At 35.9% G+C, this 15,272-nt stretch overlaps 1 protein-coding gene across 3 annotated transcripts in view; it reads left to right on the top strand.

Annotated features, from left to right (window-relative positions):
* Nucleotides 1–15,272, top strand: part of LOC121385772 (semaphorin-2A-like) — a 205,508-nt gene that overhangs the window by 166,690 nt on the left and 23,546 nt on the right. For all 3 annotated transcript variants that reach the window (XM_041516561.1, XM_041516553.1, XM_041516570.1), the window contains 4 exons: nucleotides 12,156–12,273; nucleotides 12,854–12,964; nucleotides 13,419–13,512; nucleotides 14,297–14,458. In XM_041516561.1, coding sequence (XP_041372495.1) covers nucleotides 12,156–12,273; nucleotides 12,854–12,964; nucleotides 13,419–13,512; nucleotides 14,297–14,458 — 485 coding nt within the window. The remainder of the gene's footprint in view (nucleotides 1–12,155; nucleotides 12,274–12,853; nucleotides 12,965–13,418; nucleotides 13,513–14,296; nucleotides 14,459–15,272) is intronic.

Raw genomic sequence — 15,272 nt, 5'->3', positions numbered from 1 at the left:
AAGGTTTTTAATTAAACTGTAAAGTATTATGTTACTGTGGATATATATGAATTAAGAGTTCATTTGCAAAACGTAATATTTGCCAATTCCAGATATTGGAGTTAGCAGTTTACATGTATATATATGCCTATACTGAACAGGAAATAAAACGGTTTTGTGTTATGCATGCTATGTCTGGGTTTATTCTCTAACTAAACCAGGAATCACATTGACCATATGTTTGACACCCAGTATAACCAAAGATTAAACAATGTGATGATTAACTGTTAAACAAACCGGCCTTTCCCAGATTAGTTTGTGACATAACTCCATCTCACGACAGGACTGGTATGCACATCATAAATTTTATTGTATCGTATGTGTATTTTTGCATTAACACAGGCACATTAAGACCACATCTGTGCATCTGTTTTACAGACGTTTTCTATAACCTGCCAGTGCTGTATGCAGCAGATTAACATTTACCAGTCATATTTCTTCTCTGCTAATTAATGTTTGGGCTGTGTAATTACTAATATTAATCGGTTTGCTGGGTGTAGCCTCTCCATGCGTCTTTGCTTTTCTCATAAAGCTGATTGATTCTGTTACTGTGATGTTTACGTTAGTGGAACCAGCTGCACCGCTGTAATGTTTGTTTTGTGACCTCTTTGCTATTTTGGGGCACGATGTAGTTCAGTGGTAGAGTACTCGCTTGAGGTGTGATTTGACTGAGCTCCCATGATGGACTCAGGTTTTATTTCCACCATCTGACGACTGGTACATCATAAGTGGTGGTACCGGTATGTACTGTCCTGTCTGTGGGATGGAAGAGTGCATATAAAAGATCCCTTGCTGTTTGTTTGGAAGAAGTATTATCTGTGGTGGCATCGAGATTCCTTGTTGTATTTTTCTCACTCTGTCTCCGTCTCCGTCTCTCTGAGGGGCAGGATATAGCACAGTGGTAAAGTGATCACCTGATGCACTGTCAGTCTAAGATTGATTGCCATTCAGTGGGCCCATTGGGCTATTTCTCATTCCAGCCAGTGCTTCACAACTGGTGTATCAAAGTCTGTGGTGTGTATTATCCTGTCTGTGAGATGGTGCATATAAAAGATCCCTTGCTGCTAATCGAAAAGAGTAGCCCATGAAGTGGTGACAGCTGGTTTCCTTTCTATATCTGTGTGGTCCTTAACCATATGTTTGACGCCATATAACCATAAATAAAATGTGTTGAGTGTGTCGTTAAATACATTTCCTTCCTTCCTCTGTGTCTGTCTATCTCTAATCTCCTCTCTCTCTCTCTCTCTCTCTCTCTCTGACACCCTCCATAAGTCTGATCACCTTTCTACCTTTTATTGAGATGAGTAGACAGCATTTATCTTCTCACAACTATTCTGGTTTTTGGTTTTTATGATGGTCTCACCGTATGGTTTTTTTTCATCTTCCCCACTGTGAGGTTTATGTGTTATTTTTCTGCAACACTCGATCACACAAACAATTACTTAAAGATGTCAGTTGAGAATGGCTGTTAACAATCGTGTACATGTGATTTATTTCCTCGCTTATCCATTTACACAGGTAACCGGCTCAAGTTTCCACCTGTGTCAGGTATGCAGTTGTTCTCCAAAGCAGTCCAGCTCCGTGCTGTAACATTTTTTATGACCATGTCATGTTGTTGGAGATTATCAAATAAAAGCAAAGATCTTTTGATTCATGCTCAAACACATCAATTAATCCATTTGTTGCTTTTCATGTTCTCTTTTTCATTTGTGTAATGTGTTTGAGCTTTTATGTTGTTGTTGCTTTCAGATTTGAGCTAAACATTTAATGCGATATAACTGATGGAATGGATACATTTCGCTGTTTTTTAATGCATTACTTGGTGTTATAAATGTTGTCGGTTTCAGTTTGTAAAAAGTCTAATAAAAGATCTGGGTTTATGAAGCGTTATTGGTTCTAAAGTGTATTTTCTTCTGGCTATAAGAAACATTATGACAAACTTATGACTGATGGAGAATTTCATTTTCTAATAAAGTGTTTGCCAAGATCACTGAACTGTGGGCATTGGCGGCTGCTTGGATATTTTTACTGTTGGGATCTAAGGACATTCCTCATAAATATGAAACATAAGTTACCATTTAGCTTTGATGTCTGGTGCAACCGTGTATAGGATTTGGGTCACAAAATTCACTGGTTACTATAAAAGAGGTGGAATGCGATTTATGTCAGCTTAGTCCAGCGGGTAATAGGATCAAATCTCCTCAGCATATATATATATATATATATAAATCTCCTCAGCATATACAGTAAAACCTCTAAAAACCAAACCCTCTGTAACTGGAATTCTCTCAAAACCGGACATGTTTTTCACGGTCCCTTTTTAAATATTTGTGCAGAAGATAACCTCTGTAAACCGGATACCTTTTTAAACCAGATTTTTTACTTGGTCCCGAGGGTGTCCGGTTTAGAGGAGTTTCACTGTATGTGTAGCTGTTGTATTTTTAGTCTGAGTTCAAATTATATGTATAGCTTTATCATGTAGAGTTATTGATCAAGTTTGACGTTCATGGGGATTTGCCCATTTTTCACAGAGTTATATGCCTTGAACTTGGGAGAGATAAATATTTGTTGAGTCCGGTATGAGACATGTATTGCTTTATCAGTACTCTGAGAATCCTTTTTACTGTTCTGGCTAATTTATGTCCACAAAATCCACTTTTATGTTCTGTCTAACTTATAAAAAAAAGTGTCTGATAAAAGAAAGAAAGAAATGTTTTATTTAATAAAGCACTCAACACATTTTATTTATGGTTATATGGCATCTGACATATGGTTAAGGACCACACAGATTTTGAGAGGAAACCTGCTGTTGCCACTACATGGGCTACTCTTTCCTATTAGCAGCAAGGGATCTTTTATTTGCGCTTCCCACAGGCAGAATAGCACAAACCATGGCCTTTGTTGAACCAGTTATGGAACACTGGTCGGTGCAAGTGGTTTACCCATTGAGCCTTGCGGAGCACTCACTCAGGGTTTGGAGTCTGTATCTGGATTAAAAATCCCATGCCTCGACTGGGATCTGAACCCAGTACCTACCAGCCTGTAGACCGATGGCCTAACCGCGACGCCACCGAGGCCGGTGTGTCTGATAAAAAGTCTTAATGCTAATAACTAGCAGAAAATAACTGACCTTGATTTTCAGCAGGCTTGTCTGTGGGAGGCGAGTAATTGCCCACCCTCATGTTATATAATCACCTGACCATGGAAAGTGATGTTTAAATTTCCTTCTCTTTCATTATTTTTCTTCAAAGGCATTTCAAATTCTTTTGAACTGCTTTCCTTATTTCAAAATTCGCACCTAAAATTAATATCTGAAGAGTATAATGGATCACTCTTCTGAAATACACCTAAAAATAGCTAGTCGCTGAATCATTTATGAGTCACCGAATCATTTATAATACACTTGACACTGATTATGCAATGTGCTGGGGTGTTATTAAAAAACATTCCTTTCTTTACATTTTGTCACATTGTCATAGCTGATCCTCATACTTCCTGTTTCTAAATTCAGTTTGTGTTTTTAGTTTCTGTCTTGATGGATTAGCAGAACGTTATGTTCTAACAATGAAGCTGTGTTTTGAATGGTGATGTTCTGAATAATGATCTGTTTCCACAAGCAACACTGTAACTTGTTTTAGACCCAGGAAAGTATTTTTTTCATGTTTATGTAAATCATTTTTCTCAAAGTATAAACATTTGTTGATGCAATTTTTCATCCAGCCAGACAAAGGAGAATGTTGACTCATCTGATCCTGACTATTATATATATCTAGTATGATGGATGAGTTGTAACAGTTTTAAAAAAAACCTGTTCCGCTCATTATTCAATACTGCTTTAACCTGATCTCAAATTCACAACTGGCATGTACACTTTAAATAGGTTTTAAATAGTTCGAGCTCAATGGTAGAGACTGTGCCTTAGGTGAAGTCATTTCTTTTGAGTTTCATCCAAACTATTGTCACATGTTACAAAACAATCTTAGGTGGGGCGAGACGTAGCCCAGTGGTAAAGTGCTCACTTGATGCGCGGTCGGTTTGGGATCGATCTCCATAAGTGGGCCCATTGGGCTATTTCTCGCTCCAGCCAGTGCACCACGACTGGTACATCAAAGGCCGTGGTATGTGATATTCTGTCTATGGGATGGTGCATATAAAAGATCCCTTGCTGCTAATTGAAAAAGAGTAGCCCATGAAGTGGCGACAGTGGGTTTCATCTCTCAATATCTATGTGGTCCTTAACCATATGCGTGACGCCATATAACTGTAAATAAAATGTGTTGAATGCATTGTTAAATAAAACATATCCTTAGCGCTAAGATCACCTTAAGTGCATAGCTACCTTATGCAATTAAGGTGATCTTAGAACTAAGATCACTTAATAAAACAGAACCCAGTGCTCCACAGCTGAAGTACATGTATATCAAAAATAGTTTAAACATTTTATTATTAATTATTTGTAGACCACGTAACATAGGTTACTAGTATAGTCATGAGTCAAAAGTCAAGTAGTTTAATGTGTGCATTTTGGAGTAAGCTGTTATATTGAACACCTGTCTTGGGAGCAGATTCTGACATGTGCCAGTCCTTCTGTCAAAGACAGGTGGAAAGTTGGGATGGAAAAACACAGGACTTGCACACTCAAATCGACACAAGCACTTGTAGGGGAACATGGGCAGGATGTAGTTCGGTGGTAAAGCACTTGCTTGATGCATGGTAGGTCTAGGATCGATCCCTATCAGTGGGCTCATTGGGTTATTTCTCGTTCCTGCCAGTGCACCATGACTGGTATATCAAAGGCCATAGTATGTGCTATCCTGTCTGTGGAATAGTACATATTAAAGACCCCTTGCTACTAATGGAAAAATTACAAGCTATTGTTCGGCAAAGTAAATTCAAAATTAAGCTTAGCTTCCCCTATCTCTTTCAATGAACCATTCCAAAATGCCCCAAAATTACTTAAGAAATGTGTGCAATTTTTTACTTTTTGACTTAATCCTATGGATATTCAAATTCAATAGCACCAAAAATGCCCCCACCCGCTACTGGTACTCTCTTGCATTTGCCAGCACGGGCGGTCCTCTCCTTCCGCCCCAAACCCTATTCCTGCTCTGGACGAAGGAGCCAACCCAGGCCAACACCTGGGCCCATGACAGGCATGCACTACAACAGCTTGTTCTGAATGTACACATTAAACCCTACCAGACCTAATGGAAGAATATAGCATCTTTTCTCTCAAAGACTATACGTCAGATTTACCAAATGTTGCAAATCCATTAGCCGATTATTAATAAACCAGTATGCTCTAGTGGTGTTGTTAAACAAAACAAACTTTATTATTGTATGGGAACACAGGCAGTCTGATCCAAAGACCAGAAGGGGTGAGACATAGCCCAGTAGTAAAGCGCTAGCTCGATGTGCGGTCGGTTTAGGATCGATCCCCATTGGTGATCCCATTTTGGTATTTCTCGTTCCAGCCAGTGCTCCATAACTGGTGTAACAAAGGCCATGGTATGTACTATCCTGTCTGTGGGATGGTGCATATAAAAGATCCCTTGCTGCTACTCGAAAAGAGTAGCCCATGAAGTGGCGACAGCGGGTTTCCTTTTTTTACGTGTTGTCCTTAACCATATGTCTGACGCCATATAACCATAATTAAATGTGTTGAGCGCATCGTTAAATAAACATTTCCTTCCTTCCTTCCAAAGACCAGAAGGCTGTTATTCCTGGTGATCACCATGTTATGTAGTAACACCAAGATAATGTGACAATTACCAGTTGTTTAACACTTAATAGCATGCAGGTTACAGGTCGGCTAACTGCAGATTACAGGACCACATATTATACCCCGTATCTTGTGGACATCAACAGAGCCATCATTATTCCTCCATGTTTTGTTGTCCACCATGTGTGAGGTATAAACCGTATTTCCCAACCCTGTGTTATGCTGCAGGTTATTTCCCAACCCACTATCTGTGAGTGTGTTATGCTGCAGGTTATGACGAACATGTTGGGGTATTAAAAGATTCTACATTGTTCCTCCATGTTTTGTTGTCTGCCATGTGTGTGGTATAAACCGTATTTCCCAACCCTGTGTTATGCTGCAGGTTACGCTGGACATGTTGGGATATCAAAAGATTCTTCATGGTTCCTCCATGTTTTGTTGACCCTATACATGTGTGAGGTGTTTCTCATCCCACTATCTGTAACTGTGTTATACTGCAGATTATGCTGAATATGCTGAGATGCACAGCCGGAGGTCTGTTTGTCATTACCCAGAAAATGTATCAGAATGGGAATATCAGAATCACTTGATCAAATGCAGGAGAAAACCAGCTAGAATACTGAACAGGCTCCATACTGTAATGTAATTTGTTCATCTGTCTGTCTATCCAATCATGCAGCATTTATTTGCCCATCCATCCATCCAACAACCAACCAACCTATTGATCTTTTCATCCATCCATCTATCCTTCCATCCATCTGTCCATCCATCTATCCATCCTTTCATCTATCCTTCCATCTATTCTTCCATCTGTCTATCCATCCTTCCATCCATCCATCAATAAATCAATCCATCAACCAACCAACCAATTTGTCCATCCATAAACCCATCCATCCGTCCATCCATCCATCCATCCGTCCATCTATCTAACCAATCTATTGATTCATCTTTCCATTCATTCTTCCTTCTATCCATTAAAGGGACATTCCTGAGTTTGCTGCATTGGAAGATGTTTCCGAGTAATAAAATATTTCTACGATTAAACTTACATATTAAATATATTTTCTTGTTTCAAATATCAGTGTTTGTATATTCAATGTGTTTCTGATCGTCTTAATAATTTTAAGAACACAAACTGGATTTTGTCTTCAAATAATTTCGTACGTATGAAAAAATCTTTTTTAGGAAATAAAATGAAACTTAACAAATATTACAATGATCAGAAACACGTTTAATGTACAGCCACTAATATTTTATGCAGTCATCAAAAAGTCTCTGTTAGTCGATAATATCTTATAAATTGCAGCAAACTCAGGAATGTCCCTTTAATTCATTCATCTATCATTAACTTGTCCATCTATTTGCTAATTCTTTTCTCCTCCATCCATCCATCTATCCATCTGTCCATTCAAAAATACATCCATCAGTTAGAGCTTCCCTGTTCCAGTCAGTTTTCCATGTCTTGCAAGCTGAAGGCTGTGGAAATAACTTGTCAACAAGCTGTTATATACAACATCAAAATTAAGTCAAATACTACAGAATGGGAGTATAAAGCAAAATGAATCCTGTGCTCAACCTAATTTGTCAACAGTTAAGATGAGGTTATGAAATTCTTTAAGACAAGCTTTGGAACCTAAACCTCAAAAATTCATTCAGGTATTTCAAGTTTTAGCACTCAATATTTCAGGTCTTATTAACTATGGTTACTTCTGTCATCACAGTGATTTTGTTTCAGATTTATGACCAATTCTTCTCATCTTCATGTTTTCTTGTTGCCTGTATTTAAACAATCTGATGCTGTGTGACATATGAAAACAACATGTGTGTGTAAGAAAGATCTGTTTCCATGAATCGTGTCTGTTAATACAACTCATACAAATATTTTAGTAATTCGGTTAGGATCTTAGTGAGAGAAAAAACAAGAGGTATTATTTTTCATGATAGCAGCAATATATATAAATAAATATATATATATATATATATATATATATATATATATTTATTTATTTATTTATTTATTTATTAAATAAAAGATCATAAAAAGGATTTTTTAAAAGCTGTCTCCCCATCTTATAACTTAAGTTTGTATTGTAAAAAATAAACACTGTACAAAAATCCTAAAACAGGAATAGTTGAAAACATATTCATTAAATTTTTTCCTATGTTTCGGTGGCATCCCGCCACTTTGATCAGGGAATTGTAATTCTTTACCTAATTATGTTATATAAATTTTTCCTTGTAGCCATAAAATATAAAGACAATTGCTTGTTTTAATAAACTTGTGTATTTTCATCATCATTGTGTACTGTATATAGTCAACTGCCTTAAAAGGACATACCCTAGTTTCAACCCGTGAAAATTAACACTAAGTGTAGTTAATCAACAAACCTGTAACACATTTGGATAAAGTTACAATTGAGTGAAACATTAGTCTGTGACTTTGAAATGGTGAAATACCCTCTAAAAATAGACTAAAACTCTGCTTCATAGCTGTTACTTCTCGGACACATGTGCGTTTTTAAAAATATGAGAAATATACACCAGGATGACCAAAAATACTTTGAATATACGAAAATGGATAATCTAAACCATAAAATCTAAGTAAAGTATGATTTCTGTTATCAAAAACGGCTCTAATAGTAAAAAATATGCCTTAGTGTTTAAAAGCTAAGGTATGTCCCTTTAATATAAGAAATACGTCTTCTGCCATATTTTCCAATACAGATCAAAATCAGTAAAGAAAGAGTCCCCTCTTTTTGTCACTGATGACAAGTTAATACATTTTTATGTACTTGTAACTATATCTAAAGGATAGCTCTATATGGGTCATGTATTTATCACAGGCAAGACTATACGTATAATTTGGTGATTTACAGACAACATAATTGTGTGGAACTTTCACCCCATCTTGAGAGCATTGGTGAAGCCACCGCCCACATGCTCTGAAATGTATGATTATTATTGTAATACAAGCTGACTGAATTTTCCTAATCACTAGGTTGTCATATTCTATACTCTACCTGTCACGGACTCTCAGAATGTTTCTGCTCTCAAATATAACCTGGTAGATTGGTGTTTGAGTTCTTCCATTTTCAGTAGAGCATCCTCTCTGTATTTGGGGTGAGATGTAGCCCAGTGGTAAAGCGCTCGCTTGATGTGCGGTCGGTTTGGGATCGATCCTTGTCATTGGGCTATTTCTCGCTCCAGCCAGTCCACCACAACTGGTACATCAAAGATCGTTGTATGTGCTATCCTGTCTATGGGATGGCGCATATAAAAGATCCCTTGCTGCTAATTGAAAAGAGTAGCCCATAAAGTGGCGACAGTGGGTTTCCTCCCTCAATATCTGTGTGGTCCTTAACTATATGTCTGATGCCATATAACCATAAATAATATGTGTTGAGTGTGCGTCCTCTCTGTATTTTCTGATTTTTTCTGATTTTGTTTTTCTGATTTTTTTCTTGTGATTTTGTGTTCGTTCTACAATGGGTAACTAAAGGTGTTGTAAAAACAAACCCTCACACATCTTGTTCTAAATCTAGATATTCATATTATCAGTTCAAAGCATGAGATATCTTGGGAGTTACATGTATATGGAGCATTATCATATAGTTCAAGAGGAAAGGTATAACTTAATGAGCCACTAAGCAGTATCGATCCTGCAAGCTATCACACCTTACCATATACCACTGACGTATATTCCACCACCCACTATTCAGATTTTGAGATTATTTAGCATTTCTACATGTTTTTTTTATCACCTTCTACTTTAATATATAGAATCTTACCACACCTTATACACGTATATGGCAGTCCCACGACCCACCTCACACACAGACAGGGCATGAGGCAAAATACATGTAGATATTGTCAGTTATTTGTGGTTTGTGGTTTTCTGCCATCTCGGATCATCATGTGCCGTTGCATTAGGAACAATGGTGGTTTGTCTACCAGTGTAAACCATAGGGCCAAACCTTACTCTAATGGGGTAAATATTTAATAGCCTAATTTTTTAGAGATATTGATCTATGTATAGTAAGCACTGTAGTAGAAGTCATATGGTCTTTCTTGGGCGTGTTTTCTTTTCTTATCAATTTACAGAAAGGGAGATAATTAAGATAGTGTGGTGATGCTATCGGCTTTCATCAAACACCTTGTGTTATTCTGGTCATGCACAATAATGTAAACCAATTTATTCTGAGAATGACCTAAATATAACTATATCTGTAGGTATGTACTACACTGTGCTCAATAATGTAAACCAATTTATTCTGAGAATGACCTAAAAATAACTATATTTGTAGGTATGTACTACACTGTGTTAAATAATGTAAACCAATTTATTCTGAGAATGACCTAAATATAACTATATCTGTAGGTATGTACTACACTGTGTTAAATAATGTAAACCAATTTATTCTAAGAATGACCTAAATATAACTATATCTATAGGTATGTACTACACTGTGTTAAATAATGTAAACCAGTTTATTTTGAGAATGGCCTGAAACTATCTCTGTACTAGATCAAGTTAAGATATTAGATGAGGTTTTAAAAAAAGAAAGTTTGTTTTGTTTAACAATACCACTAGAGCACATTGAGTAATTAAACATCGGCTATTGGATGTCAAACATTTGATAATTCTAACTCGTAGTCATTAGAAAAAAACTGCTACATTTTTCCATTAGCAGCAAGGGATCTTTTGTATGCAATTTTTCCACAGACAAGAAAGCACATACCATGTCCTTTGCTCAGTTGTGGTGCACTGGTTGGAACGATAAAAAAAAACCCAGTCAGTTGAATGGATCCAGCAAGGTGATTCTATCCTGCAACGCAAGCACCTCAGATGAGCACTAAACCAACTGAACCAAATCCCGCCCCTAGATGGAGTTTAGTGATGTAGTTGCAGTTTGAGACTGTTATTACTAGGTGAAGTTTATATCTTGCTCCACCAAAATGTTTTAGTGGTTTGGGTTTTTTGGTCAATAATTGCACTTTGGTTTGACATAGAAAGAAAAGAATTTTTTTTCTGAATGTTGGTCTGTTAAAAATTAATATTCCAAGAGTTGTCTCCCCTTCCAGCTCAAAGGCAATTTCACCTTTGAGTGCACTGGAAAATTGAAAGATGTTCTGACATCATTGAATGTAGCAGTTATATATAACACGACTATTCTGTCACAGATCTCATCAATGTGCATTCCTGTTAGCCGTGTGACTCGGTAATACGTTTTACAGCTGCAAATACTACTGGTACTATTATTACATTGTGTTCTATCACCAGGAGAACACTTCACTCACTGACTTGTACTCTATGTTACAACGTGAATATCTTTTCAAATACTACTGGTACTATTATTACATCGTGTTCTGTCACCAGGAGAACACTTCACAGACAGACTTGTACTCTATTTTACCATGTGAATACCTTTTCAAATACTACTGGTACTATTATTACATCGTGTTCTATCACCAGGAGAACACTTCACTCACAGACTTGTACTCAATTTTACCACATGAATATATTTTCATGTAATTCTAAAGTTTGAAGATGAAGCAAAGAATCCTAATTTCAGTATTTAAGTTGTGCAGTTTGGCCTTTTGTTACACTACATGAATACTATTTAATGCCATTTCATGGTGAAAAAAGTTAGTTTGTTTTGTTTAACAACACCACTAGAGCACATTGATTTATTAATCATTGGCTTTTGGGATGTCAACCATTTGGTAATTTTGACATTTTAGTCTTAGAGAGGAAACCCGCTACATTTTTTCATTGGTAGCAAGGGATCTTTTATATGCACCATCCCACAGACAGGATAGCACATACCACAGCCTTTGATATAACAATCGTGGTGCACTGGCTGGAATGAGAATTTCAAGGTGAAATACAAGAATTTTGTTTTAAGTATTTTTAACTTCTGTTTTCGGGATTTATGTTGTATAATTTTCAGTATTTGTAAGTTTTGCTATTACAATAAATAGAAATGTGCTGTTGCTAACAATAAGAGGAAATAATGTAGACAGGAGTAAGAAAGAAAGAAATGTTTTATTTAATAACACACAACATATTTTATATTATTTACAGTTATATAACATCAAAACTGACATTAAGGACCACACGGATAATGAGAGAGGAAACCTGCTGCCATGGGCTAATTTTTTCAATTGGCAGTAAGGGATCTTTTATATACACCATCTCACAGACATGGCCCTTGTTACACCAGTTGTAGAGCACTGGTTGGAACGTGATATAGCCCAGTGATATAGCCCAGTGGATCATAGATAAATCATGCATCAAGCGAACACTTTACCACCTGGCTTAATCACATTTAATTAACTCTATAACTAACTGTGTAAGTAACAGTATAATTAATTGTGTGATGTTTTATTGCAGGAATAAGATCTACGGTCTCAACCTCGGTGATATCAGCAACAAGGAAGGTGTTCGACAGAAAGACCTGTCACCAGATCCCAAGGATATCGACATGTGCAAGATACAAGGCAAGAAAGTTGTAAGTATACCAGTTTGCCATATCCAGTCTAATCAAAGTATCTGATATTTTTCAGATCACATACTTTGACAATATGATAACTGCAGATTAGATCTAAATTAACATTTAAGCAAACATACTACGGTGACACTCCATGACTGACGTATGCATGCATACTCATCAAACAAAAATATTTCAATAGCAACTTTACACTGAAAGCTGTCCAGCATTTGAAAAACAAAAAATGTTAAGCAATAGTTTAGTTTTGCGTAAGGATATCCATTCAAAAAGACATCATATCACATATTCTTACGTCATTTGAATATGGATTAATGGCTGACTGGAATTAAAGTTGCATATATAGTTTAAAAAAATATGTTGTATTAAGCTTGAGATTATTACATTTATTTGTTTCGGTATCGTCAGTACCATATATTGTACCAGAGCTTGCATAATGCAATTTTTATTTGTAATACATTGTATATGATATTGAAGATACTGAAAAACATGACGGTAATAGCCTATATATGTTATAGTTTTTTAAAATTCTAACTGAATATTAAATATTTGTTTAAACAGTAGACTGTTTTATGTTTGACAGACTCCGGACTGCCAGAATCATATCCGCTTCATTGCTCGCAACATGAGTAACTCTGACGTGCTGGCTGTTTGTGGGACTGGAGCCTACAACCCAAAGAGCTACCAACTCAATGTAAGATTGTTTTAAACTTATTATAGTAATTACCTTGCAACTTGAAGAATTCCTGAGAATTAAACTGTTTTTATAATTAGCCTATTGGCCTTCAGCGGAGGTTTTAAAAATGTAACTATATGTGTTAGTCTGGAATCAAAAAGAGCTTGGCCAGTTTATTGTAATAAAGTTTTTAAAATGATTATCATAGAACCAAACACAACTTATTCTTCTTCTTGTTCTTCGTTAGTCAAATCATCAGGTGTTCATTAGTTCAGTGACTGTTCCATGCTGAGAGTATGATTTGTTTTTCATGATGGTATGCCATCAAGAGTTGTTTCCCTTCATCCACCAATTTGTTGTGATCATCAACTTTCACATCACCACCAAGACCAAATTTTGTAGGGTTTTTAGGTTGGTTTTTTATAATAATAATAATTGTCTTTTTCCAAATGTATTTATTTGTTAATTTCAGATCCAATATCCAAGAATATCCATTTTATCTCTGACATCTGGAATTGGGAAGTGTCCTTACGACCCATTTGACAATTCCACTGCTATTTTAGTTGGTACGTATTTATTGCTAATTTAGTGGTTATTTGAAAGAAGAACAGGCATTTATTGCATATGACACATAGAGGCCAATTGTAATTATAAATAACTGAAATTATATTGGATCATATTCAAATATTAGATATCATTCATGTTACAGTGACCTCCATATTCATTTTTTTTCTCTCCATAATTTACTGTGTGTTTTGTGTGTGTCTCAGTTTAAATCTGTGCATGCATTCTTATATTAAAATAGTGCTTATAGTTTGAACATAACTAGTGAGCTATAAACTTCTCTCCTGAAATTATATAGGACAGCAATTGTTCTTGGTGTCAAATTTACAGTCATTTTGAGTAAAATAACTATGTGATATACATGTAAGCATGTGATGAGGCGACACAATTTTTTTTTTTACTGTATGAAAATCAACTTGCATGAGCACACGCGAGTGTGAGCAAATACTCATGTCAAGGACTGATAAGATTAAATCCGTAAAGTGGCATTCTCATTAAGTGGTTAGTTGCACTGACTTGTCACATACAATCGAACTAAATCGGAATGACATTAGTCTTATATGACAAGTCAGTTAGATCATGTTCTATTTCTCACAACAAATACCATGCAACAAGCTGGTGCAACAAATAGCATAATGAGAACACTGCTTAAGTCGTTTCGGAGTCATAGCGATTAGACATATCCTATTTCTCATGACATATCGCATGGGACAAGACACATAATTACTCTGTAACCTTTATTGTAAATGAATATGTTGATACAGATGTTACTGTTTTCCTCCCTAGAAAACAACAATCCTGGAGACCTCCCTGCCCTGTACTCTGGAACTGTCTCTGACTTCATCAAGGCCGACCCCCTCATCTTCCGGCCGGCTCTGCACCGCAGCGATGGAAGCAAGGCGGTCGACTACGTTAGAACGTTACGTAGAAACCCCAAGTGGCTGAATGGTAAGCAGTATATAAACTTATATTTTATACTATGCTATAATGTTACTATGGTGTATGCTATCATAGCCTATAATGGTTTTGATTTCGTAGCTCTAAAATAGCTTTGAAAATCCCTAGGCAGGTATCTTATTTGTTTATCACGTTCTGACCCAGTCTTTATATTCATTTGTACAAGTACACCATAGCTCAGTCTGAATAGAACTTTTGAAATGACCAAACGTTTGATTAATTCAGTCTGAATAGAGTTTTGTTAATGATAAAATAATTTTTGCAATGCATTTTTATTCTTCTTTTTCATCAATCTACTTATTAGGTAAATTAATAATCACAAAATATAACAGCAAGTGATTTTTTTTTTATGGACAGCTGTATCATTGACATGTTATCAACTAGTCTGTTAATGTGTTATTTTCAATGCCTCAGTTTAATATAAAATGTTTATGGCCAAAGTTATTTTTGGTGGGCCTATATTTTATTGTCTACTAATGGGTTATTGTGTTATTTTCAAAACCTCTGTTTAATATAAACGTTTTGTGGACAAAGCTATTTTTTGTATGCCTACATTTTCTATCAATGTGTTAATGTGTTATTTCAAAGCCTCCATTTAATATAAAATTAAGTTTTTATGCACAAAGTTGTTTTTGGTGGGCCTATTGTTTACTAATGTGTTAATGTGTTACTTTCAGAGCCTCCATTTAATATAAAATTAAGTTTTTATGGACAAAGTTGTTTTTGGTAGGCCTATATTGTTTACTAATGTGTTAATATATTGTTTGAAAGCCTCCATTTAATATAAAATTAAGTTTTTATGGAC

Source organism: Gigantopelta aegis, chromosome 2 (genome assembly GCF_016097555.1).
Source record: "Gigantopelta aegis isolate Gae_Host chromosome 2, Gae_host_genome, whole genome shotgun sequence".
NCBI classification, from domain to species: Eukaryota; Metazoa; Mollusca; class Gastropoda; order Neomphalida; family Peltospiridae; genus Gigantopelta; species Gigantopelta aegis.
The sequence above is the reverse complement of the archived record's forward strand: the minus strand, read 5'-3'. Positions and strand labels throughout refer to the sequence as shown.